The sequence below is a fragment of the Homalodisca vitripennis genome, chromosome 1 (assembly GCF_021130785.1).
Source record: "Homalodisca vitripennis isolate AUS2020 chromosome 1, UT_GWSS_2.1, whole genome shotgun sequence".
In the NCBI taxonomy this organism is placed as follows: domain Eukaryota; kingdom Metazoa; phylum Arthropoda; class Insecta; order Hemiptera; family Cicadellidae; genus Homalodisca; species Homalodisca vitripennis.
The window spans coordinates 172794158-172820478 of NC_060207.1; the positions used below are offsets into that span (position 1 = coordinate 172794158).

At 33.1% G+C, this 26321-nt stretch overlaps 1 protein-coding gene across 5 annotated transcripts in view; it reads left to right on the forward strand.

Moving 5' to 3' along the window:
- Positions 1 to 25119, forward strand: part of LOC124352741 (unextended protein) — an 84799-nt gene extending 59680 nt beyond the window's left edge. For 2 of the 5 annotated variants that reach the window (XM_046802383.1, XM_046802387.1), the window contains exons 4-12: positions 1767 to 1938; positions 2697 to 2888; positions 4136 to 4282; positions 6433 to 6573; positions 6835 to 6971; positions 7239 to 7389; positions 9452 to 9687; positions 15226 to 15294; positions 23295 to 25119. In XM_046802383.1, coding sequence (XP_046658339.1) covers positions 1767 to 1938; positions 2697 to 2888; positions 4136 to 4282; positions 6433 to 6573; positions 6835 to 6971; positions 7239 to 7389; positions 9452 to 9687; positions 15226 to 15294; positions 23295 to 23450 — 1401 coding nt within the window. In that variant the 3' untranslated portion in view covers positions 23451 to 25119. Of the gene's footprint in view, positions 1 to 1766; positions 1939 to 2696; positions 2889 to 4135; positions 4283 to 6432; positions 6574 to 6834; positions 6972 to 7238; positions 7390 to 9451; positions 9688 to 15225; positions 15295 to 15968; positions 16078 to 23294 lie in introns of all 5 variants that reach the window. The other 3 variants (XM_046802386.1, XM_046802385.1, XM_046802384.1) reach the window with 3 other exon arrangements.
- Positions 25120 to 26321: the final 1202 nt, after the last annotated feature.

Consider the following 26321-nt stretch of genomic DNA (forward strand, 5'->3'; position numbering starts at 1 on the left):
TTTAACTTAACTTTAGCTTTTAACAAAGGTATAACATATTCTTTATTTTAACATACTAATTAACATGGTGTTTAACCAATATTTTCCTTAGTTCATTATATAATATTATAATTTGTAAACTTTATTGGCAAAGTTTTATAATTTACATGGAAATTACTAAGCTATCAATTTATAAGGTTATCATTGTCCAGACAGTAAGTTTTACTGTCTCCACTCATAGATATGAAATATGTTTTCTCTAAATGTTATTCGACCTTGTGGATAAAATTGAATGCAGCCTGCTGTTATCAAACCACTTAACCTATATCTTTTGTCAAAGGTGTTATTATTATAATCTCATCGTTTGGCCTTTTAACATCCATCTCATATCCGGGTATTAATGTAAGTGAGGCTTCTCTCATTGAGCATGCAATGACGTATTTGGCTGTTTGTTGAGTCTGTTAATTTTGTATCTCTCTAAATATCTATTTCATATTTGGTATGATACAGGGTTGTACTCAGTATACAAAATTAATATTTTTAAAGTTTTTCTTTTTAAAAGTTGTATGTTCTTCATTGCTTTGCTTTCATTTATCCACAAACCATATGATAGAGTGAAAATATGTAAATTATTACAAGAATTGTACAGCACATATTGTAATAAGGTATAATACACAAACTGTTCTTAAATTTATATTGATATTTTACAAAAATATCAATATACACTGTTAAATAGATATTGAAAGTACAAAATTTTGTGAAACAATTTCTGCAGTAAAAGTATTAAATAAGATACTACAGAACAAACATTTATTGTTAAGTCATGAAAAATATAAAATCTGTATCAGTTTCTACTTTACTACTTTCATATTTTCATGATTCTTTTGAATTTGATTAAATGAACTCACAACTATTTTGTTATATAGAATAATAACCAATAAACATTAACTATGACAGAAGAACACAAAACACAAATAAAAATCACAAGTAAAATGAGAATGCAATAAAGGAAAATTACTAATCGAACTTTACAATTAAAATTGTGTGATTACTGGCCATGTGAGAAAGATTATCTGTATCTGGTGGAATAGTAGCGTAATGCAATTAATGAAATAGAGATTTGTTATCTCTGAACTTTCCTCCTCTTTACTTCTGTAACCTGCAATATTAAAAAAAAGATAGTAAGGGAGTACGCCATGTGTTTTGTTAGTTTAGAACTTCTAGAGGAATTCATTCCATTGTCCATCATGTTAAGGAAAATATTTAAAGTATATATTTAAGAATGATGAGAATATTTTCTCACTCCTTGAGTATGCCAAGTACTTACATGAATTTATGATAATTTTTGTACCATCCTTGAACAAAATAAAATATTTTAGTCCAATTGCAATAAATTTGACTCAGTTATTTTATTTTTTTACCATGTTATCGTAATTGAATTAGTTAAATTGACCTGAATTTAATAATGTAAATAAAGACTACTATTCACATTTTGGGTTCAAACTACGTCTTTAAGCAACATATGTTAAAATAAAACATGACAGAAAGCCGTGTAAGTGTTAAAATAATAAATCAAAATAATGTTGGATACCGCTTAGATCTGTACTAAACATCAAGTTAGTATTACAATATTTTTAAAGAAAAATATGTGAACCAAGTAGCAAAACTGAACTTTTGAGATCCGTTGGTTATAAATCTAACACGTACTACTGAATCATTCCAGCAGCCAGTTTTAAAATCAACATCTAAATTAGAATGGTGATCTTAAATCTGTGTAAATGTTTCAGCTGACTACAGAGTTCAATGACCTAGAGAAAGATGAGGTGAACATCATCTCTGGCGCGTTGGAGCTGAGAAGGAAGATGGTAGCAGATGTCATGACTAAACTGGAGGATGCCTTCATGCTCTCCTATGATGCCATTCTGGACTTTGAGACCGTATCTGAAATTATGAAGTCAGGTACAGTTCCTATGATTTTGGAAAATAATAGTCAATTTGTTACCTTTCATATGTAGTTTTAGTGGTCATTGTTTCATTTTAGAAACAATTACACTTGGTTGTTACTGTAGGACTTATCATCAGTAAAGTTAATTAGTGTAGTGATTAGTTATTATTTTTACTAAAATAGGTGAAGAGACCACTAATCTGTTGGAGGACTACGACTCCTATGATTAGTTAGAAGATATATTTTGGAAACATATCTTTGAAATAACTATAAAAACATTCAATATAGGAGTATTACAGCCATAACTTTAATGCTAATTATATAAATTGTTACATATTTTCACAGTATGATTTTGCTAGAAATATTTATTTGCCTTCTATCTAAAGTATGAATCGTAGTTGGCATTGTGAACATAGAACACAAGAAAGAGTGTAAGCCAGTTTTTAGGGATTGTAAAAAAAATCTCAGATTTCAATTCATTTAGAGAATTTGGGTCATTATTAAAAATTTTAGCACATTTGAGGTTAAAAGTTGAAATATTGATATAACATACATTCTGCATAACATTAGTTAGAGCAATTTGTTTATGAAATATATTTCTTTACTTTTTGTTAACTTCCTCAGAATAATCCAACTTATAATTTAAGTATAGGCAACATGAGTAATTGAAATCAATTTTTTTTAATCAGCTTGATTATCAGGCATTAGGATTTCGTTGTTAAAATATTCACACTTTATTTGTCCAAACTATAATTGTGTTTCTTTGAGGTAGGTTTCTCACGGATCCCGGTATACGAGGGGAACCGGAAGAATATCATCACAGTTCTCTATATCAAGGACCTTGCGCTGGTGGACCCAGACGACAACACTCCACTCAAGACCCTCTGTCAGTTCTACCAGAATCCTTGTTACTTTGTCTTTGAGGATACCACGCTGGACGTGCTCTTCAAACAGTTCAAGGAGGGTGGGTATCTTAGATCAGTAGTTTTCCAAAATATTAAGAGAGATCTTGATTCCAAATTAAACCTAATTCCTAGTTTGCGAAATGAAGTAGAGTTAAAATTATTATCTATTTAATAATGGGTGGAATTTTGAAAGAAATTAAATTGTTTTGCATCAGTTATAAAAAAAATGTAAATATGCTAACTATTTGGAAATTTTGATTAAAATTCTAATGGCACTGTATTCAACGAAATCCGACAATGCATAATCAAGCATACTACTTTAAAGGTATGCTTGCACAAGCCGGGAGCAACAAACAGCTGACCACCTCTCAATGGTGACATGTTTGTTGCTCCTGGCTTGTGCAAGCCTAACTTTTAAAGTGGTTGTGTTCGCTTATGTATTAATGGATTTCATTGAGGAATGTACTGTTGGAATTATTATATAAATTTCAAAATAAATTTTGGTTAACTACTGTATACTGCTATTTGTTTTAATTTGACTTTACAAATTTTTAACAGGCTTCATTTTGTAATATTAAAGCAAATCACAATTGGTTTTTTAAGTTTTTCTATTATTTGTTATAAGCTATGTGCAAAGTTTGGTATCTGTAACTTTACTAGTTCAAGAGGTATTAATATGATAAAAGATTTTAAATGACACATTTCCTGAACTATGTTTATACAACCTTTTTTGTTCGGAATCATGAGTACTACATCCACAGAAGTTTGTGATCACCCTTTATTTTATTTGTATTTAGAAGTAAATATTCTAATGTCTGACGGGTTGGACGTTGGTCTCTTAGGTATGTAGAACCAGAAACCAATAATAGAAGTAGACTGCAGATCCATTTGGGAGAAGTGTACTGACTCAATGTCAGCCAACTCAATGTGTTAAGTTGATCCTAGATGGTGCTGCACTGCACTGTCCCCTCTAACCCGCACTTCCTCATCCCTTGCCACCACCCTACTCCGCATCGCCTTTCTCTTCTCACCCCATCTTCACTTCACAGCTTGCTTACAGAATAGATCCACTACAGTGAAATATAATCGCACAGTTCTCACCAGCTTCAAACTGCAACATTAAATTACCAGTCTACTTCTATTATTGGTCTTTGATAGTACTAAAGGGCTAATGTATAAAACGTAATAATAAATAGTGGTTTGTTTAAACTAAAATCGTAAAACTGGAAGTACAAAAACGGGTACATCGTTATTCATATTTAGCGGGGATATTGTGGAACTGTTCTGAAATTGTTGTCATTTGCAGGTATTAAGGGACACATGGCTTTTGTTCATCGGGTAAACAACGAAGGTGAGGGAGATCCGTTCTACGAGACAGTGGGTCTTATAACACTGGAGGATGTCATTGAGGAGCTGATACAGGCAGAGATTATGGACGAAACTGATGTCTGGAGTGAGTATTGTTGATATTTTAGTAGTTTCTGAAAACGGTTGTTCCATATTGTGTAACAGGAGGATAATGGTTGTTCCATATTGTGTAACAGGAAGAAACATGAGTAACTGTGTGCTCTTGCAATCTCATCTGAGTGGAAGAGCTGATAGGTTGGACACTGTACTTTGGTTAAGATCAATAACACAGAACTACAGGCATTTCTCTCCTACATACGCTGTGGTAAAGATCAGTAAAACAGAACTAAAGTTATTCTACCTCTGACGATCCTATGGTGAATATTAGTGTTACAGAATTATTGATACTCTTTCCATTCTTTCTATAGAGTGCATATCAGTATTACAGAATATCAATTATACAGTATATATTTTATTGTGTACATACAGTATACTGGCTACTGTGTGTGTAAATGACCTTAATTTTGGGCTGAATATTAGAGCTTTTGGTTTTTGATCAGCTAAGTGCCTACTTTGGGAAAAATAACCTTTTACGTATTTCTCAATTCAAATTTAGAAAAGGGAAATCTACAGTAGATGCAATAGATAAGCTGGTGATTTTTTTTTTTTTTTTTAATTTCCAATCAATTTTTAGATATGGTTTGATATTTTATAAAAACTGTACCAGGATAGATAAAATATTAATTTTGCAGAAAAAAGTTACCAGGATCATATGTGGTGTTAGTTTTCTGGAACATTGTAAACCTTTATTTATAAACTTAAAAATTCAAACTATTTTCAATTTATACATATATGACTTAGTTTTGTATACTTTTCATAATCCTGACAATATTAAGTATGCTGACCATAACTATAATACTAGGGGTAAGTCAAGTAGGCTTACTACAATTAATTTCTGCAGACTAGATAAAACAATTGGTAATTCTAAGCAATGTATGGGTCAACCTCGATTTTTCTCATATTACAATATAATGTTCCAATAGTCAATTAGAAAAGGAAATGACTAGAATTTCTTGCCGGAAAGCAGTTATAGGGAGCAGGCAACCGCCAGACGGTCATATATTGCTTAGAATTACCTATTAGTGATCAGGGGCACTGACGTGATCTGGGCTTCAAATTTGGAACTACTTGAGTTAATTCTTTTGACTAAAAGAGCAAGCAGCGCGAAGCGCTGCGCAGCGGGCAGGCATCGTGCGTGTTCTGGGTATATACTGAATTAATTTCAGGCCGCGCGGCATTATCAGTCACTGGCGGCCCGGTCCTAATCAGTTGCTATCGTGATGTGCAGCCGTTCGGGTGTTAATCCTTTTTTGTGTAATTCGTGCGAGTTTACGTTAGCGTCATTTATAGTTTGTACGACCACGGAGTTTTACCACGTAATAAAACATGTCCGAGTTGCGGGGGTCAAATGACCTTAAATGAAACGGATCACGTGTTTCGATGTTGGAACAGGATAGAAAAGACTGATCGTAACCGGAAGAAAGTGAAAGTCCCTATAACTGCTTTCCGACAAGAAATTCTAGTCATTTCTTTTTCTAATTGACTATTGGAACATTATATTGTAATATGAGAAAAATCGAGGTTGACCCATACATTGCTTAGAATTACCAAACAATTAATAGTAACCAGGTTGTTTCACTAAAAATGTACAATAAATTACGTCATTTAATAAATATATACCCTGAAAAAGTGTTTTGCAATAGATTTTATAATTGACTCTTGAATAACCCTTTTTATTCTGTTGACAAGTCTTTGCTATATCCCATATTAATATATAACCATAGTTAAAGTTAATTAGGATATTTTTTTTAGTATTTTATTTAAGTTTGTGTTTATTTTTTGACTGGCTTGTAGCTGTAGTAAACTGACTTTGTCAATGAGTGTAAAAAACTTAATATGGCAATAAATATTAACTTTAATGAAAAAGTCAATCACAATAAAAATTTAGTATTAAATTTGTACTAACAAGTTATGGTAGAAGTTGGTTATAAAATGCTTAGGTACAGAAAGGTCCTTAGGCTGCAAGTTTTAAATTCTTCTTTATTTGATCAGTGTTTTCTGTATAGATTATGAATTGTACTTTGTTCCACAGAGCAAATGTTAGTTTTGATTTGAAGGTCATTATCATTGTATATTTTTACGTTTAAACAAGCTCATTAGTTTCTAAAATTATATTTTCTTATTTTTTTTCAACAGCAGACAACCGAACCAAGAACCGGCGAAGTCAGAACCGTTCCATGAAAAAAGATTTCACTTCATTTGCCGAGCGCAGTGAGAACCAGAGAATTCACATCTCACCACAACTCACACTTGCAACATTCCAGTTCCTTAGCACTTGTAAGTCTAAACTGTATAGTGGTTTATAACAGTAAGGCCATATAAGATAACGCTATTTGATAAACACTCTTAAACAATTATTTTTGTAGTGCACATTTTATTTCCAATGTTTTTTTCATATTGAAATCAAGTTTTTAACTTAATTTGTTAGAGTAAATACATATTTATTTTATGACAAAACTTTTTGATTGATTTCTTTTATTTAGTTACCTACAATTTGCGTTCTACCTATACATTAATGCATCTATCTCTTTTTTTCAGCAGTGGATGCTTTCAAACCAGAAAGTATATCTGAGACAATTCTCAGCCGATTATTAAAACAAGATATAATCTATCAGGTAAAAGTGAAAAACAGGGAGAAATCAAAAGATGATCCTCACACCATGATCTATCAACAGGTAAATACATTTTTAATACAGTACATGTAGATTTTTATAAGAAATATATAGGTTTCTAAAATATTTCTAAATTGCTCCTAGAATTTATTTGTAAATGACAATTCAAATACTGTCTGAAATTACAACTAAAGGTTTTCATCTTTTATATGTGTGCACGTGTGTGGGTTTGTGTGTATGTTGTAGTTACAAATGTTTTCTAGTTTTATTCCATAAATACTCAGATACAGCCAAATTTGGACCACAAGTACCATCACAATGTTGTTGCAGGGCAAGTCTGCCGATTACTTCATACTGATCCTGGAGGGTCGTGTGGAGGTGACAATGGGCAGAGAGAACCTGGTGTTTGAGAGCGGTCCCTTCACCTATTTCGGCATGCAGGCTCTCACACAGAATGTGGGCGTCGGTGAGCCTAAACTCGGTGAATGCTTTTTTTGCTTCTTTTAAATTTTAGTTCTTATTTTATAAACTGGCTGGAGTTTACCCTAGATAATTTTATTTTGAAATAATTCAGATTTATAGATAACTAGATATTTTGAAATGTTTTAGTGGTTGGAATATTAGTGGGTGTATTTATATCTCTTTTTAGTATGTGAGAATGGAGTTGCATTTAATTTATGGCATATGGTATTAAAATGAAATACGAACTGTAAACTAGCATTAAAGTTTCTATACTGCTAAAAGATTTTACCATTTGAAGTACTCTATAATTTTATTGCATAATGAGAATTCATTTAATTTTTCAAAGATTAGTTGTATTCAAAAAACGTTTTATATGGGTATTTTTATATAATTTATATAATTCATTGTGTTTTCAGAAATAATAAAACAATTGTTAATAGTATATATGTGTTATGTCACTTTACAATTGGACAGCATTTTAACATTTAAATTTACCCTCTCTCAATTACTCTAAGAGCGGTGAGATATCAGTACTAAATTGTAACTTTTATGTGCAATTTTCTCAGTGTTCCATTATTTAGAGTCTAGCAGGTTCCCTATTAATTGTGTCCAATAGATGCATGTTTTCCGCACCTATTGCATTGTCATGTAAACAAGGACATTATATGACACTACTTGCATGATATGTTTACTCTTGCATAAAAGCAAGTGTTAGCATTGTGAAATAAATAACTGTGGTGAATAAGATAGTTTGACATCAACCTTTAAATTTATTTTGCTTTGAGAATTTTGCATGATTTTTAAAGGATTTTTAATATCTCTTTTTTATTTCAATTACAACTTATAATTTGAAGCTGTTTTTAGTATTTATTAAAAAAGTATTTATAGAAAATTAAAATACTTGAAAAATATTTAAAATTATGAAGTTGAACAAAAAGCTGTAGACCCGTTTAAGGACTAATTATTGTAATAAGTGTAACATGAATATTTAACTGATGAAACCAATAAAATAAAACCTGTCCCAGGTTGTGAACTCTTACCTCTCACGTTCTGAAGAACCTGTTAGTACTGAAAACCATTGTTAATCGGATGTTTGTTTTGATGTAATAACAATTAATATTATTTTAATCAGTATATAACAATTCTTTTTAGATTGCCAACAGTATAAAGTAAATAAGGGTAAAAGGAATATAAATTGGAGAGGAAAGAGAAACCCCCAAATCTAATTATCCTTTTTTTATAATATGAGTACCCACCCCCAATTCCTTACCAATAATACTCATCTAGCCCTTATGTAGTAAAGAATAACTTACCTTGATGCAGCCTATTTATATCTGGTGGTCATGTTATTCGGCCTACAAAGTTCATACAGCTGCCACAAGAATACTATTGGTGAATTTGGGGTAAGGTCCAACTCATTAAGAACTTCATGATCTGAAAAGATGAGGTTCTCTCCTGCAAAATAATTATTGACAATGAGGTGATAATTTTACTGTCCTTATTGTTAAATTTTTTAGATATGCTGACCTTAAATTTCAGAATATTTCTTTGCCAAGCACAAACCTGTGATAAACTGTGCAAACAAGAATAATCATCCTTATGGCTATGCTAAAGGTAAGTCCCTGTGCTGAAGCCGCAAAATCCACCAAGACAAGAATTTTTCTGATGTCCACACTTTGACTCATCAAACAACCGCTCACCATTAAAAACCAATGACATGATCTGTTCTCTTTCAATCCAAAATCCTACACATCAGTTGGAATTTGCCCCCCCCCCCTGCTACACAACAGCCCAGATGAAAAATCACAATCTCTTATTAGCTACTTGAAAGATCATTTCATTTTTCTTGTAGAGGCTTGTCATGAAAATAATCATAAAAATAATGACTGTTGATTTATTTCCTTCTTGAACAACTTCGGCATCCAAAATGTGTTTAGTTGTAATCGGTATGATTGATTAGTTTTGATTTTTTCTTTATATATAATTCAGTTTTATTAAATTATCTTGCATAAGTTCATGTTACGGTTAGGTTAGAGTAGAAGATTAGTCATGGTATGTAACTCATGTGTGTGGTGTTACAGCGGAGTCCCCAACAGCACAGTCAGCTCAGCCCCTGGGCAGTCTACAATCAGTCAATCTAGAGTCTATGCTGCGCTACACATTTGTGCCAGACTACTCAGTGCGTGCAGTGGCCGACACCTACTACTTGCGCATCAAGCGCTCCTTCTACCTGGCAGCCAAACGTGCCACACTCATGGAGCGCAGCAAGAAGGAGGAGTCTAATGCTGGTGACAATTTCGAAGATGAAGTTGAAAAGGTAATAAATTCCTCCTGTAAAACATTGACGCATAAATTATTGTTCAAATATATTGTTTACAACATTTGGCACAAACATTTACTACAAACACTTTTGATCCTAAACTCCGTATACAATATATGGACGTATAAAATATCAGCATAAATTTCCTGTTATACGGATGATCACAAAATATTTGTTGCAAGATATGAAATGTAACCAATCTTTCACTTGAGTTTTGCAAAAAAAATGTTAGGAACACAATGAACTGATTTTCTAAAAAGATCGTATGTTTTCCTGATGCCTATTTTCTGGGACATGAATATCCCTAGTTGTGATCTATCTACTAACAGGCAATATTATAGCACAGATGTTTGAAAAAGAACTCCCTAGTTTTAATGTGTCCTAGAATCTGTATCATAATCATAATCATAATTTTTATTGCCATTGATCACATTTTACATATAATGAAATAGGCATAGTCATGTATTAATAATAATAGACATAATATATAAAATATGTTTAAAATTAGACACGTAAAATTTTACAATTGCGGTTTTACAATGTATGAGTTTAATTACTACTCTGGCACTATTTAGTTATTCAGAATTAAAATTCTACATCCACATCATGATTTAGAAAATCCTCTAGATTATAAAATGGATTTTGTTGTAACCAATGCAATACCTTACTCTTAAACACCCCAGTTGAGGCAGTCCAAGCTGTTACATTAAGTTTATTAAAGAAAACAATGCTGTTCACCATGTGAGATGAACCTGTTTTGGCCAGCCTGTGCTGGGGTATATCAAGCTTATCACGATTTCTAGTATTATACGAATGCAAATCCTGTCTAAGTGTGAACGAGCGCAGATTAGTTTTTACATGTAATAATAGATGGAAGATTTCTGGGCTACTTTAAGAGATGGTGGTTTGATGAGGTCAGTTGAAGAAAAGGACCATTCTGTTGAACTAGAAGATTTAAATCATTACTTCTCAACTATGGGTTGTAACGGGACAGTGAGCACAGAAAAACTGAAATTCTTTAACAGTAACAAATGTGCAGGGATAGATTCTACTTTCACTTTTTCTCCTGTATCCGAAAGTAAGGTAAAGGAGTTGATGAACAGTATCACAAGTACTGCATTTGGTGTGGATGGAATATCCATAAAAATGGTTAGAGGCCTGAGTCCCTTTTGCATTGGAGCAGTTTCTCACCTGGTCAATGTATCATTGAAAACTGGCAATTTCCCTTCTAGTTGGAAGCAGAGCGTGGTGGTTCCTCTGCCAAAGAATCTCAATCCTACCTTAGTTTCAGACTTTCGACCTATCTCAATCCTTCCTGTCATCTCCAAAATACTGGAAAAAGTTGTGGCAGAACAACTAGTCTTATATTTGGAATCTGAAGGATTACTTCCTGAAACACAGTCAGGATTTAGGCAGGGTTTTAGCACTTGCTCAGCACTTCTCAATGTCATTGATGAAATTATTTCAGCTAAAGATAAGGCCCTAGAGAGTATGATTACTTCCCTTGACTTCTCCCAAGCCTTTGACTCGGTGAATTTTGATTTGTTGCTAGCAAAGCTAAGATTTTACCAGTTTGATGATATCTCAGTTAGATGGTTTTCATCTTATTTGTCTGGGCGTACGCAACGTACAAAGGTAAACGGGAAGTTATCGACAGCACTTCCTAGGTTCGTTGGTGTTCCTCAAGGCAGTTGCTTAGGACCGATTCTCTTTCTTATATACACAGCAGATTTGAAAGATCACTTAAGTCACTGTTCTTTGCATTCCTACGCGGATGATTCACAGCTATTGATTTCTTTTAAACCCTCAGAAACGGCTGAGGCTGTCCGTCATGTCAATACTGATTTAGTGAGTGTAAAGAAATGGTCAGACGATCATGGTTTGCTATTGAATTCTAATAAATGTTCTGTGATGCTTGTAGACCGGATATCTTCGAGTAGTCAGTCAGTGAATAGCTGCGCTGAACGGTGTATATTTGTGGACGGTAAGCCTTTGATGGCAAGTAATAGTCTAAAGATTCTTGGTGTTACTATTGACCCCCAACTCGATTTTTCCAATCATGTCAAAGCTATATGTAAAACAGTGACAATGAGATTAAAGGCCCTTTACAGATTAAGCACAATTTTGCCAGAATCTTCCAAGCTGGAAATTGTTTGGTCAACAATATTTCCTGCTATACATTATGCTCTTCCAGCTTTTGCTTGTTGTCTGACTCAGGAAAATTTGATGATACTTACTCGTCTGCAGAACAGAGCACTGAGATTCGTTTACAATCTGAAAAAATTCGACCACATCAGCGAGTACAGATTAAATGCTAAGGTGTTGTCTATCATGGGTGTCTCCGACTTGCAAACCGTCAATCTGGTCCACAAAATTCTTCAGACGGGAAAACCTGAATACCTCAGGAATAAGCTGGTATTCAGGCAAGAAATTAATGTGCGTAGTACCCGTCAGAACAGCCTATTGCACCTACCAAAGACAAAGTTGGAAACGGGGAAAAAAGGGTTTTAGTTACTTTGGACCAAAGAAATACAATGCTTTGCCACCCACTTTAAAAAGTTATAGCTGTATGAAATTTAAGGGGAGTGTGAAGGTGGTGTTTGCCTGACCCATGCATATGCATCAGGTTAGTTTAGTTTTTATAGTTTAGTGTTTTACATTTATTTTATGGTTTACGTTATTGTTCTCCATGTGTTCTGTATGTCTGACAAGAGTTTTCATGAAAAACAGTTTTTGTACTGATGGACGCTTGCTAAATAAAGACCTTATTTATTTATTTATTTATTTAAGATGTATAGGTTTATAATTGTGAGAATTTTTAAACTAATAAAAAGTGGTTTACAATGTTCTAAGAATTCAGCTCTACAGATTTTTCGTAAAACCCTCTTTTGTATTATTAAAATATCTTTAACGTGAGAAGAATGACCCCAAAGTATTAATCCATAAGAAATATGAGACTGAAATAAACCAAAGTATGCTGTCCTCAAGTATTCAATAGAAACAACATCTCTTAGTTTCCAAAAAAGATAACTTACTCGCGAGAGCCTACTGCATAAGTTATAAATGTGATGGGACCAGTTTAGTTTAGAATCAATGTGAATACCGAGTAATTTTGCGGATTGGACATCTTGAGTGTTATTGGATAATCTAAGAATAATATTTTGAGTTTTTTCTTGGTTACATAGCAATTTGTTTGAGGAAAACCATTTTTGTGGTGTTTGATTCATCAACTCTCCAAGTTTGGCTCCTCTGCAGTGGGTGGCTCAGCTTGACCTTGAGATGGCACCAGTGCTGTTTTTGTCCTCTATTCCCTCAGTTCAGTCTAGGTGTGGCCCACCGGATACCTTGGCCACCACAAAGCCCAGAATTAACCTCACTGGACTTTTTCTTTTGGAACCACATAAAAAAATGTGTCCTAGAATCTGTATAAAGTGACATACACTATTCTATATTTTGTGGTGCTTGATTCATCAACTCTCCAAGTCTGGCTCCTCTCCAGTGGGTGGCTCAGCTTGACCTTGAGATGGCACCAGTGCTGTTTTTGTCCTCTATTCCCTTAGTTCAGTCTAGGTGTGGCCCACCAGATACCTTGGCCACCACAAAGCCCAGAATTAACCTCACTGGACTTTTTCTTTTGGGGCCACATAAAAAAATGTGTACAGTGAAAGGATTAGAGAATCATTTACAGGAAAAAGTAGACGCTGCAGTTGGGACCGTTGCACCTCAAATGTGAATATGTAGAATATCGTCTCAACATGTGCAGGGCAAAAAATGGATCTCATGTTGAAGTATACTAACACTAAACAAAACCTGGAAGAATTATCTTTTATGATATACCCATTGATGTAATTTTGATTAATTTCCAAATTAAATTTATACTTATAGTATAAATGTATACTAGGGAGTTCTTTTTCAAACACTCTGTACATGTAACACTAATGGAGGCATTCTGACATTTTTTTACTACTTTTGTGTTAATTCTGAGTGTATTATCATTGATATAACTATTTTTATGACTCAGGTCGGTTTATGTTTTTAAGGTAAGAAAAATGTAGTATAGAACAAAATAATCTATTCATATTTTTACCACTTTCATATTTATACACTCTTATTTTGACATTCACCAAAATAAGCCTTACTGAAAGTAAATTTATTTCTTAGGAAAAAGTAATTTGGTTACACAGTGTATATTGGTTATCTCAGCTGAAACTACTACTGTATATCACACTGGACATTATTATATATTCTCATTAACTTCATTTCATTTAGTCAACTTGTGCTGTTACTGAGAGTTTTTCATTGTAACTTTCTAATTTGATTTATTATCTATATAAGTTACAGAAGTTTCCAATAAAATATGAAGGCTATTCAGAAAATAAGGAACGTTTCCACCTGACACATCCAGGCACGCACTAATCGTGTATGTACTGGTGTACTTATGCTCGGGACCTCAGTCAGGGTCCAGCCGTGACATCAGGAACATCTCCGCCATGCTCAGTTTTTTATATTCAAATTTGAAATGAATGCTGTAATTGAAAATCCTGCTGGTTGTAAAGTGCGTCTGTGAATCAGTTTTTGTTGGCAAAAAGCTTAAAACCAATATAAATTAATTGGAACCTGTGTAAAGTGTACAGGAACAATGTAATGACTGAGAGTACTGTCAGGAATGGTATATTCACTTTAAAAATGGCAGAGCAGCAAACATTCATGATCAAGAGAAGAGAGGACGTCCGAAAATTGTCACTGTTCACCAAAGTTGACGAAAGATCATAACAACCCCCCAACGTGTTCTTCTTATTGATTTTTTCGAGCATGGTGCAACAATAAACTCTGAGCAGTACTGCCAAACATTGAAAACCTTAGGAGAGCTGTCGAAAACAAGGGCCGAGGAAAATTGTCATGCAACATTTTACTTTTGCATGACAGTGCCTGACCTGACACGTAAAACCGTACACAAGAACTCTTGAACTTATTCAACTGGAAAGTTTTTCCTCATCCCCCCTACAGTCCTGATCTTACTCCAAATGATTTTTACTTGTTTCCGAAAATGAAAACCTAGCTAGAAAAACAGTTTTTTGACAATGATGAGGAACTCCAGGTACGTGTCACTGAGTGGCTGAGTTCACAGGTGGCTGGATACTATGTCACAGGAATTTTAAAGCTTGTCCACCGCTATGATAAGTGCCTGAATTTGTGTGGTGATTATGTAGAAAAGTAGTATTTTAGTCCCTCTTCACATGTGTAAAATAAAAATAACTTATACTTGGTTTTAAAAAAATTCCAAAATGTTACTTACTTTCTGAATAAATCTCTTATGTGTGATGGCCAGCAATTTATCATTATATAGACATGTGTTGAGTTTTAGGATACATTTCTCACCATGTTTGTTATTATTATTTTACTATAATAAAACTACTACAGTTGAAAATATTTGTATTTTATATTTCAGCTGATATCACAACAGATTCTACAATAATAAAAATATAAAGGTCATCCGTCCGTTTACTGACAAATATTGATTATGCTATTTTTCAGCTACTGCATACGTACGACGATGATACCAGAAGTCAAGGGTCGCCTGACATCACGCGGACTCAATCGCAGGTGAGTGTCATCACTCGTTTCTCCTGTTTGTTCACAACTTTTTGAAGCTGGATTCCCCTTTTGTGATTGATCCCATAGAATGTGATTCAATCAAAATGTAAACAACATTTTTCCTGTTATTGTTCACTGTTCTGTTTTCAAATGAAGCTCCTAATCAGCTTATGAAACTATTTGTACACATTGGTTTCTTTTATCTTCATGAAGCCTGCTGAAATTTTGTCTTTTTGTGGTAAACAAAACTACATGAATACTAAATAAAGATTACTGAAACACATATTCTATAGCACAGTTTATCCATAATTAACACATGATAGTTCTTTCTTTAACTAAACAATTCTTAATTATCTAATAATTGTTCAGTAGCATTGTACACAACTAAAGAAATTGTGGGGTATTGAACATTCTGATAGAATTGTCATAACTTCTAAAATGGCATGCTAATTTTGTTTTAGCATGGTTTTGAGCACATACAATTACATACACTTTTTTACACATGTAGTTTCTCAAAAATAAAATTTTATTATTCCAACAATAAAATGTATCCAAAGTATTTTTTGGATCGTGGGTGAATGAATGATGAGACTGAGTATTGTGTAAAATACTTTATTGGCAATATATTAACAACATAGTATAAAATTTGAGTGTAGCATACATTGTGAACTGGATGGTTTCAGAATTTCCGTGAAATTGTTTACCCAAAGAAGAAACGAAATAGGGCCTCGTCAATACAAATAATTCAACGGCTGACAAAACAAAATAGCTCAGACGAGTTGTTTATATAAGGTATCTTGTGATACTAACAGCATGGCATACTCAAGTAACAGTTGTGGTTTACAATATCACCGGGACAGTTAGTCCATGAGCTGTGCATGTTTATGCAGAAGTGTATAACGATCTTTAACATGAATGGTTTGGCTCAAGTTTTGTAGCTAGTGCACCCTTGACCAATTCAGATTTGTAGTTTTTAGGGTCTGTTTCAATAGTTAATACTCTATATCTATAGCTAATTTAGCTCTTTTCTTTCCAATACCATTAATATCACAGCCAAGTAGTTCTTACAGTTCCAAATTTAGAATGACCCAGTAACGACCCACATCCCCAAGATTATCACCTTTCAAGGCAATATCCCGTTTGTTTATTGTAAGAGAAGTGTATTGTTCAACAAAGAAAGGATATAAAGATCTGGTTCAAAATAATAATTAAAAAAAGGTTATATCACTAATGTGTTCTCTCAAAAATGTCAAATAATAAGTTTAAAAGTTTGAAGTGTTCTGCCTTACTTCTGAGCTTTCTAAGATTAGACTTGCTTCAAAAATCAAATAACAAAATATGTTTGGGTTGTCAAATGTATTTTTACACCTTTGGTTTCTCTGTTGGCTTGGTGAAATAAAACAAACATACCCTTATCAACTATACAATACTACTTTTGCTCTTTTAATAGCTTCTGTAGAACTAAATACATTAAAATCTACACAACACTATGCACTGTTTGCACATGTACATTTTATGGTTTCAAACTTTTAAAATTTTTTAATTTTTAATAATTATTTATATTAGTTTAACTATTGTTTTTCTTAATCTTGCTCGCTAATACACTACAATTTTTAAGATTTGTAGCTTTTTAAAAGTTGGTAAATTCGTTCTCAGAGTTTGGCTATTCCATTATTTTCAGATAGCATGACCAGTGCAAACTTAAGCTATTCAACTTTTAATAATTATACTACACTTTTGTTACTTATAAAATATAAGTTTTCCATGATACAAGCTGGCATTGATACGTAGAATTATTCTTGTTAATAATTTCTTCTGCTCCGCTGTACACTAGCTTTTTACTATATATTTTACAATGCGTATTTTTTTCTTAATTTTCATACAACTATGATGACTATGTTCACACTGTGTACCAAATCAACAAGATTGTTGATATGCTTACACTTTTATTTAAGGTTTCTGTTCAAAACGTACTTTTTATTCTTCAGATTACAGAGTGAGCATGAGAAATGTTTATACTTTATAAAGTATAAATTTTCAAACGGATGATATGACATAAAAATATGTTTTGTCATAGTTCATGGCAGAATTACGGACATTTTCCACTGTTATGTTTTATAACAACAGAAACTCAATGTTTCATGAACTTGTGTCTGTTCTCTTCTTCAAGTGTAAGTGTCAAACAAGATTAAATGTGCATACAACAAATTTACACAAATGACAAAGAACACACCAAATTCAAAATTAACAACAAAACTTTTGTGTTTTAACACTTACCTGAAATCTAATACGTAGTCAGAAGAAGCACACTTGAAAAGTCGATACAACATAGATATACCATTGAAACTTAAGGCGCACACATTACAGCAGCAAGCAGAGACTGAAGATTATTCAGCATGATACTGTATTAAAACTTACACAGTTAATCTGAATTCCACTTTCAATTTAGATTAGAACACAACCGTTTGTGTGAGTAAATACTAACAAAATATGCAGGAAAATACTTTTACTTGAACTGAATGATTGTTTCATCACAATGGCCTTTCCAAAAAATGGATTTATAAATGCAGTACAGACTGAATTGAAACTGCTTATTGTTGTACGTTAGAACAATGCAGGCAAAACTGCTTTTACCTGACTTGCATCCTACTTTCAGTTCTAGTCTAAACAAGGCATTTTGATCCAAGTCCTGTCAAGTGATTTATTAGAATTGTAACTTTAATTTAACACAGTCACGACGATGGCTTTTTTCTGGACTTTTATTTGTCGTTGAATTTTTTGATGGTAGTGGTAAAAGAAAGTAACCGTTTTTTTTTTACATTAAACTTCTTAAGTATAACAAGAAATGTATGTAGGCTTCGCAATATCGCACAAAAATAAATTATTTCAATATGTTTTCAATTTTTCTCCATGTACCCCAAGGGGTACCTACAAAAATTAATTTAACTTAAAAATTAAGCAATCATGCATCCAGCAGAGTACACAATAGTCTAAGGTATTTGTTTAAGCCCAAGAACAAATTTTACAAACCACCAAAACATGCAAACAGTAATAACGCAATAAGGAAATACATAGCAACGTGTACCCCATCAGATGCACGACGAGATTTACAAAAGTCCGGTGTGTACCCAATTGGGTACTTAACGTAAGTTGTGAAAGATTGTGTGTACCTGATGGGGTACATGTCGTCATGAATGTGTTAAGCTACACTTTGTTCACAATATTGTAATCATGACTTCATGTATGGATGGAAGGGACCATGGTCTACCCCATGCTGGTGTCAGTTTTGGACAATGATGACAGGAGCTGCTCGTGACACATCAGTTACAACACATATTATTGTAATCAGGTGTTATCAAATCCACTTATTAACAATTCAACAATATCATTACCACATGTCGCGCATAGATATTCATTTCCAGTTTGGTGGGAAACGGTTGTAAAATATAATGGTAAGATTAATCCGCACCACATTAAAAGGTCTTAAAAGTGATTTTTGATTCTATAAGTTTTTTTTAAAGATTGATTTCAAAATTTTCCATGGGATTCCTACCATATTCTTAGTTTCCCAGATTTTTTCGATCAAGTGACTACCGTCGTTTCGATTAGTAAACTAGGAACCCTGAAATAAATATTTGTGAGGGATTAAGCACAAGAGGAGGGTAATAAGGAGTGTTCAATATAGATTGTGGACTTTAATAATTCGTCCCTTAACCTTTTGCACTTTGATGGCCACAGCCATCTTTCAGACAGCTTAGATTATTTAACGCAACAGCAGTGCTCACAGCTCGGATTGCCAGCAGGACTGGCGGCTTTAGTTTTGTACTTGTCTCAGCCACTATCTGACGCCCCAGCTCCAACAGCTTGGAATTCATTTTCACTGCACTGTGCAGTATCTGGTTATTTTCAAAATAACAATACTATGATGCGGTACAATTAACTTGTTATTGTTTTGCACATGAATAAACAAAATTACTTACTTTGTTAAAATAGAAAAGTTACAAAAATTATATTTCAGGTATTATAAATTAGACTATTAACATTACAACTTTTTTATATTTTTTTAGTTTATTTTACTAACTACTCCTTAAATTTGTTGTAAGAGTAGAACTTTTCAAAACAAACACCAATGTGTAGTTCTGGGTGATTTTCTCAAGTTTTGCAAAAATATTTGCCTTTCTTACAGCTTCCTCCAACACTTTTGTTGTTGCAGACGATACAGTCTTTTATTTTTCCCTCTTCTAAAGGATAGGGCTGGTGCAATTTTCCATTCACCCTTTCATTTTCTTCTGAACATGATGGTCTCCCATGTTTCTTGTATTTCTTTTACCAGCATGTTTCTAAACTTTTTCTGTCTAATTTTTCTCTCACCTTGATTGATTTTGTACAACAAGAAAGAGTTAACGATTGCAGTCTTGAGCCAGAAAAAGATTGTGGGCCACCATTTCAATGATTTTCTGGTGAATGAGTATGAAGAAATGTATTGATCAGAAATATCTACATCACCCATAAATCGTTATATTTGTCAACTACTGATGGTTTTATTACCTCTTCTTCAACTCTCGTTTTTATTATACACTTAACAGTTTTGGTAGATTTGTCGTACAGCGTACTCACCATTGTCACCTCATTCGTGTACTTCCATAACACCAAGGAATACTCATCTTCTTTTCTAAATGCTTTGATGTCACCTCGATCTAATTTCATCTTACCAACATTCTTTTTCCCCTTTGGCCGCACCTGTTCTGGTAAGCCCCTTTCGACTTCTCATTGTAATTCCTGTTTAGTGCATTAGCTAGGTTCATATTTATATAATACCTGTCAGTAAACACATGCAGACCTATAGCAATGAAGGCTTGTATGTGGCATCAACTTCTGCTTCATCCACGTACGAGTCTTCCTCCACTTGTTCATCACCATTCTGCTCATGACCTTGTTCCTGATATAAATATTCTATTTCATCGTCCCTCCCTTCATAGTTAGTTAATGTGGGTCCAACTGTTCTCCCACATTTAAATCAACATCACTTTCATGTTCTGAATCGTCACTATCGGAATTACAGCTCACATGCAACAATTCCCTCAATTCATCATAAAAAAATCACTATTCGTTTTGTTTGATTATTAAAATCCAAATAAAACATTGCAATGAATTAAAACACAAGTAAAAACACTATGTAAATAGACAATGCACTTTACTGTTGTTGACAAACAGAGTTACAGCTGTAACAGGATTACCAATATAACGTTATTATTTTAGTTAAAAACGTTGGAAATCAAGTACCGTAAAATACTTGTCCAATCAGGCTGAAGAAAATAATAGACAACATAAAATAAATTAGGTATTTTCAAAATAAACATCTGTGAGTGGCCAGTATAACTGCCATATGGGTGTTTGAGGGATGTTACACTGGCCAGCAATGCTTACCATCTGAGCTGAGAGGAACGTTAGTGTGAAAATAATGCCGAACTGCCGGAGAAATGGCTGCGGCCAGTACCACTGGCCATCCGAGCCCAGCGGACTTACTTTAAATATCTCATCCGAATGCAAAGATTTTGGTAGTAAAAATTAAAAAATATCAACTTTTTCAAAATTTTGCCAAAAAAAAAATTAAAAACCAAAATCTATAAAATAAATTGGTGATCAATTTAATAATAATAAAGGACTCAACAGTAGAGAATTTATACTTTGTCAGACTTTTTAGTATGCTAACATAGTAATGTAGAACTAATTCATAAACCATTTTTATTTAGTAGTATTCTTTTCCATTTTTAACTTTTTTGTTTGTTGTTTTCTTGTTTTAATTACGTAGATAAATATTCAAGTGTGTTTTTCTCTCCAAACAAAATTGGAAATAAAATTAAAAGAATAAATAATTTAATTAAGATCTTTGTGTGAAATAATTTTGTAAAGTAGGAAATATTACTTAACAGTATAGTTTTGATTAAGATCGGAAGATGTCATGCTTGCTCATTCAAAACTAAAATTGTGAGTATAGTTTGTAGTTGTAGCATAGGTTGAAATCCTGCCTTGACTTCAACTCTTGTTATCAATAGTTTTCACCCTGCCCCTTTATACTGTTTGATAAGATGTCTGCACTGGTTTGTGCCCTTATGATTGGACAGAATAAGGCTGTAAAAGGAAACTTATCTTTCCTTTAAAGAAAAAAGCAAATTTTTTATTTCCATGAATTTTTTTATTTGCTTTAATGTCAAACTGACCTCTTTGGTACCTAAATTGTGGTCTAAAATTTCAGTAAGCTAAATTTGTTTATATTTTCAGAATATTAAAACTAAACTGGCCCTCATTAAGTGGACATGACTGAACAAAGTAAAAGGATGAAAAAATGTATGGTGCTTCATTTAACCTGGAATAAGGAAACTGCATATTTGCTACTATATTAATATCACTATGCTAAATTAATGAACTAAGCAATTTCTGGGATATAATATTTACAAATATTTACTCCATCCGCAGTTCTGTCTGTCAGCTGAACTATATTCAGTCCCATATTGTTTATGGTCTTAATTTTTCAATGAATGTTCAATAAATTTAATGTTGTGTTTCACTTTGATGAACCAAAAGCATTAATTTTTTACATTTTAGATATCTAGGTAACCACAGTAATTGAACTCCAAGTAACGGATACCTGGCAAATAATGCTTGCCAAATTTTGTCAATGGATAAAAATACTGATATGTTTAAAAGAGAAATAAAAACTGATAAATTAGTTTTAGAGTATACAGGGTGTTTGTAAAAGAACTACCTGATTTCAAGTATTATTTAAACAGCATTCAATAGAAATAAATATATACGTGAATTACGTAGAAAGGAGAGTTCTAAGAAACAATGTGTTTTTTTTTCGTGCTTCCAAAAATTAAGCTAGTGGTGTAATGAGGCTCCTTGGTGGCCATGGGATTTGGTTTGATCTTGTGATGGAGTATACCATTTAGTTGAAAGAAAATCAGTTCTTTCTTGTTCAATGTTGTCAATCTGTTGAAAGACATACAGCTCTGGTATCTCACAAAAAATTCCTATTAATGGTTCGCGTGCATGAGTCTTCACCAAACGTTGACTTTTAGTGAATCACACTGATGTTCAATTATTTCATGAGGTGGCTCTGACCCCCAAAATCCTGCAATTGTGTCTATTAAAGTCCCAATAATGTGGAATATCCCTTCACCTGAAAACATGACTTTTTCAAGTAATCCTCATCTTTCACAATTTTGCTTTTCATTAACTGTGCAAATTCGATTATTTTGTCTTCGTCATTAGGTTTATTTCTTGTAAAAACTGTATTTTATATGTATGTAGTCTAAGCTCTGTGGCTATATCTGTAAAATATGCCACACAAATACCTTTTTCGGGCTTTGTAGGCAAGATGCATGGATCCATTTCACACTGTCTTCAGAAACAGATGGCTACCCAGTGAGTTCCCTTTTAATAAGCTATCTGTTCCCTAAACTAGTTAAACATCTGCTGAATAGTTTTATTTGTGGGTACATTATCGTTGTATTCACTCGGAAAATGACGTGTAACCGTAACTGTAGAACAAGGTTTTCATTGAGCCCAGATCACTTGAGCTTTCTGCTGTGGTTTCGCCCTGAAAGTGTCAGTGAGATGACCACCTGGATATACCCCATCCAACAATGGCACAGACAGGTTTACCAGCCGCAACAAATAGAAGTTATAAAAACTTGATAACATGTCTAAAAAAAATATAAAAGCCAGATGCTTTTAATTAATTTGGTTACTTTATTATGATTTTTTAACTTGGGTAAACCTTTTATATTATATATCTTGTATTTAAGTTCAAATAAACGTACTTAATTCACTATAAAAAATGGTAAAACATGGTGGAAATTTCTTTTAAAAAAAAAGGTTAAAAAATAACAACACAACTAAAAGTTCTAAACAATTCTTGGAAAATAAAGTTTGAGAGTTTGCGTTATTCTTTTTAGGATGCCTTCAACCATTGAGCGAACTAATATTTCTGAATGTCTGTACAGCGAGGGACACCAGGGCAGACGAGTCCCAACTCAGTCCTCAACAACGGCAGCCTGCTGACGACGTCAGAACCAGCGCTGGTGTCTCCTTCAAGAACCCCCCCTAAGTCTGCAGATGCCGACGAGAGGGTCACCCTACTGCGCTCTGCTGAGTCGTAGCAGTAGCTTCATACACTGCGTAGTTACAGTAAATTGACTGGTATCATGGGCGAACGCGGATGGTGATAAATTTTGGAAAAAAGCCAAAGATGAATTTTGAGGAGTTTAGCTAAACACGCTATGTAATGTGATTTTATTTACTCGCTATTCGATTCACCAAAGCACTTGTCACTGCTTTGTATGTTACAAATTTTTAACATAGTAGTTTTTTACTTTCTTAGGTTTTATTAAATAGGTTTTATATTTATTTTTTGTTAAAAATGTGCGAGTGTTAATATATTTAAAAATACTTGTATTTTCCATTGAAGACATTTCAGTTCGGAATGGGTTAACAACGAATGTATATCCGTTGTTTAGTAAGACAGAAGTATAAATCTTTTAGTTAAACATTGGTAAGTTATATAGCAACGATAACATTGAAACCAGCTGTACCGAACGTGAAGTCTTCAGTGCAAAATAGCCCAGTCAATTTACCAGTACTTAATTAGTGATTAGGCTGAACTGTCCTGCAAATTTGAACGCTTGCCATAGCAACTCGACGTCCTTATTCTTATACTGTACACGCAATTTAACCCTTTGCACTCAGATAACTAAACTTTCATTGTCTAAAGATTAGTGCTTAATATAATAGAAGAAGCTCGACATTGCAACGTCAAATTGTCTTGAACGAATTCGTATGCTTAAAGCAATAGAAAGTAAAATATTACAGTGCATTATAGTGAAAGAAGCAATTTATTGTGATTTTTAAAAGTCTGCAATTTATAACATGTTTTAGAAGAAGTAGAAATTAACTGCTAGAAGGTTATATATAGGTTAATCAGTTTTTTGTTTAATGCAACTAAGCTTTAAAAGTTTGGTATGTCGAATGGAGATAAGTTATTGATTGTAAGGCTGTAACAGAAATCTCGTCTATTTTAATTTTCGTCTGGGGCATAACTTTATTTTTTTTATTTTGAGCTTCTATCACTGAATACTTGTCTTTAACTAAGTTATATAACTACAAATGACTCAGCTGAGTGCAAAGAGTTAGAAGCTTTCTGTTATATAGAGAAAACATTTGTATACTCAAATTTGTACCTCAGTCACTTTTTAAAACATGTATAATTAATGTTTATTATTTTAAAACATTAAATCCAGTTGTTACTTTATTAGTTTTATTTTTATTTTAATAAAATGCTTCAAGATTTTAAACTGTACTTAGCTGGAGTCTAGTGCTTGGTTCTGTTCATAAAATTTAATGAACATCTCTCAGAATTCAGTTAATTTAAAATCTTTTTTAATATCTTAATTGTCTTCTGAGTTACTGTGTCAGAATTTAGTGTAATAGGTCATAGCTTTTTATTTTAGTGTATTAATAATATTTTTATTTAATGTATAATATGAATTCAAATATTAACTGGAAATTATTTCAGCCAACTGTCACAGGTCATTTAACTTTAATCCTTTAGTTTTATACATACATACATATATTTATATTGGTGCTTTTTGTTTTGGACTGTTAGTACTTAAACACTTGTATGTATGCGAGAGTGCTTGTGTACTTATTACTGTATTCGAAAGAATTTATAGAAATTTACAACATTGTTAAATTTAAAATATTGTTGTTGAGTTTATACCTATTGAATTGCATAAGTGATATGTACTTTAAGTAATAAAAAATAGAAGATAACACAGTAGCAGTTTTATTTGGTTACCATTATCAACCAATATGTGTATTATCCCTGTGCTCTGTCATAACATTCAGCATATAAAGAGGTCAAACTTCTTACCAGTTATAAAAATCATGCATGTTACAAATTTGGTAGAGGCAACTTTTTTTGTATTCATGTGGGAAGCATAAGATTACCAATTGAACACCGATTTGTGGCATCCAAATTGGTATTTTATTAGTGATTGATCTTTTTTTACACAGTGAAATTAAAAACAAATTAACACTAAACAGAAACTTTAATTGTAATTCCAGTAAGTTATTAATTATGTTCAAGTAAAATTAGAACTGTGTTATTCATAAATAACATCAAGATTACATCTTGCTTGAACAGAACCTATTTTTATTGTAAGCTTACTGCACTGTGTTACCATATCGTAATTTTTTAATATTATATTAACTTCTTGAGATTATTTATAGACAATAGACAATAGACAATAGACAATAGACAAGTTTCTTTATTGACATAATTCTTAAAGAATAGTAATAGAGTCACATATTACAAAAAGTTAGCTTATAAATGAAACAAAGTCAAGGTTTTTGTAGTCTCCATTCTCCATTGCAGGCGTTCAGGAACTCATCCAGTGTAATAAAAAGGTTGATTTACTAGGAGGTTATGCAGTCTTCCTTGTAGGGCATTCCTCTTCAATCCTTTCATTGTATCTGGTAGAGCATTCCACAAATTTCCGGCCGATGTATGATGGCATTTTTTTTTTCCTCAAAGATTGCTGTGCGATGTGGGGGCAGAACATAGTTAGTTGCATGACGAGAGTATTGTACGAGTGGAAGTCTTTCCCTGTTTGAAGACTCAGACTATGAGCATGTAGAATAACTTCTTGAATGTACAGAGCAGTGATAGTCTTTATGCCAAGGGCTTGGAAGAGCTTGCCTGCAGCTTTGTTGAGGTTCAAGGTCAGCAAGGATTCTGATGGCTTTTTTCTGTAGGATGAGCACCCTGCTGAGGTTCCCAGCAGAGGACCCACCCCATACAGCAAAGCCCATACCTCATGTGCGTTTCTACTAGTGAATAGTAAGCTGTTTTAGCTGTTTTCTAAATTTCCAGTCCATTTTATGCGCCGCACAGCATATATACCTGTGCTGATTTTTTTACACATGCCATCTACATGCTCTCTGTCCAGTTTAGACTTCCATCCATGATGACT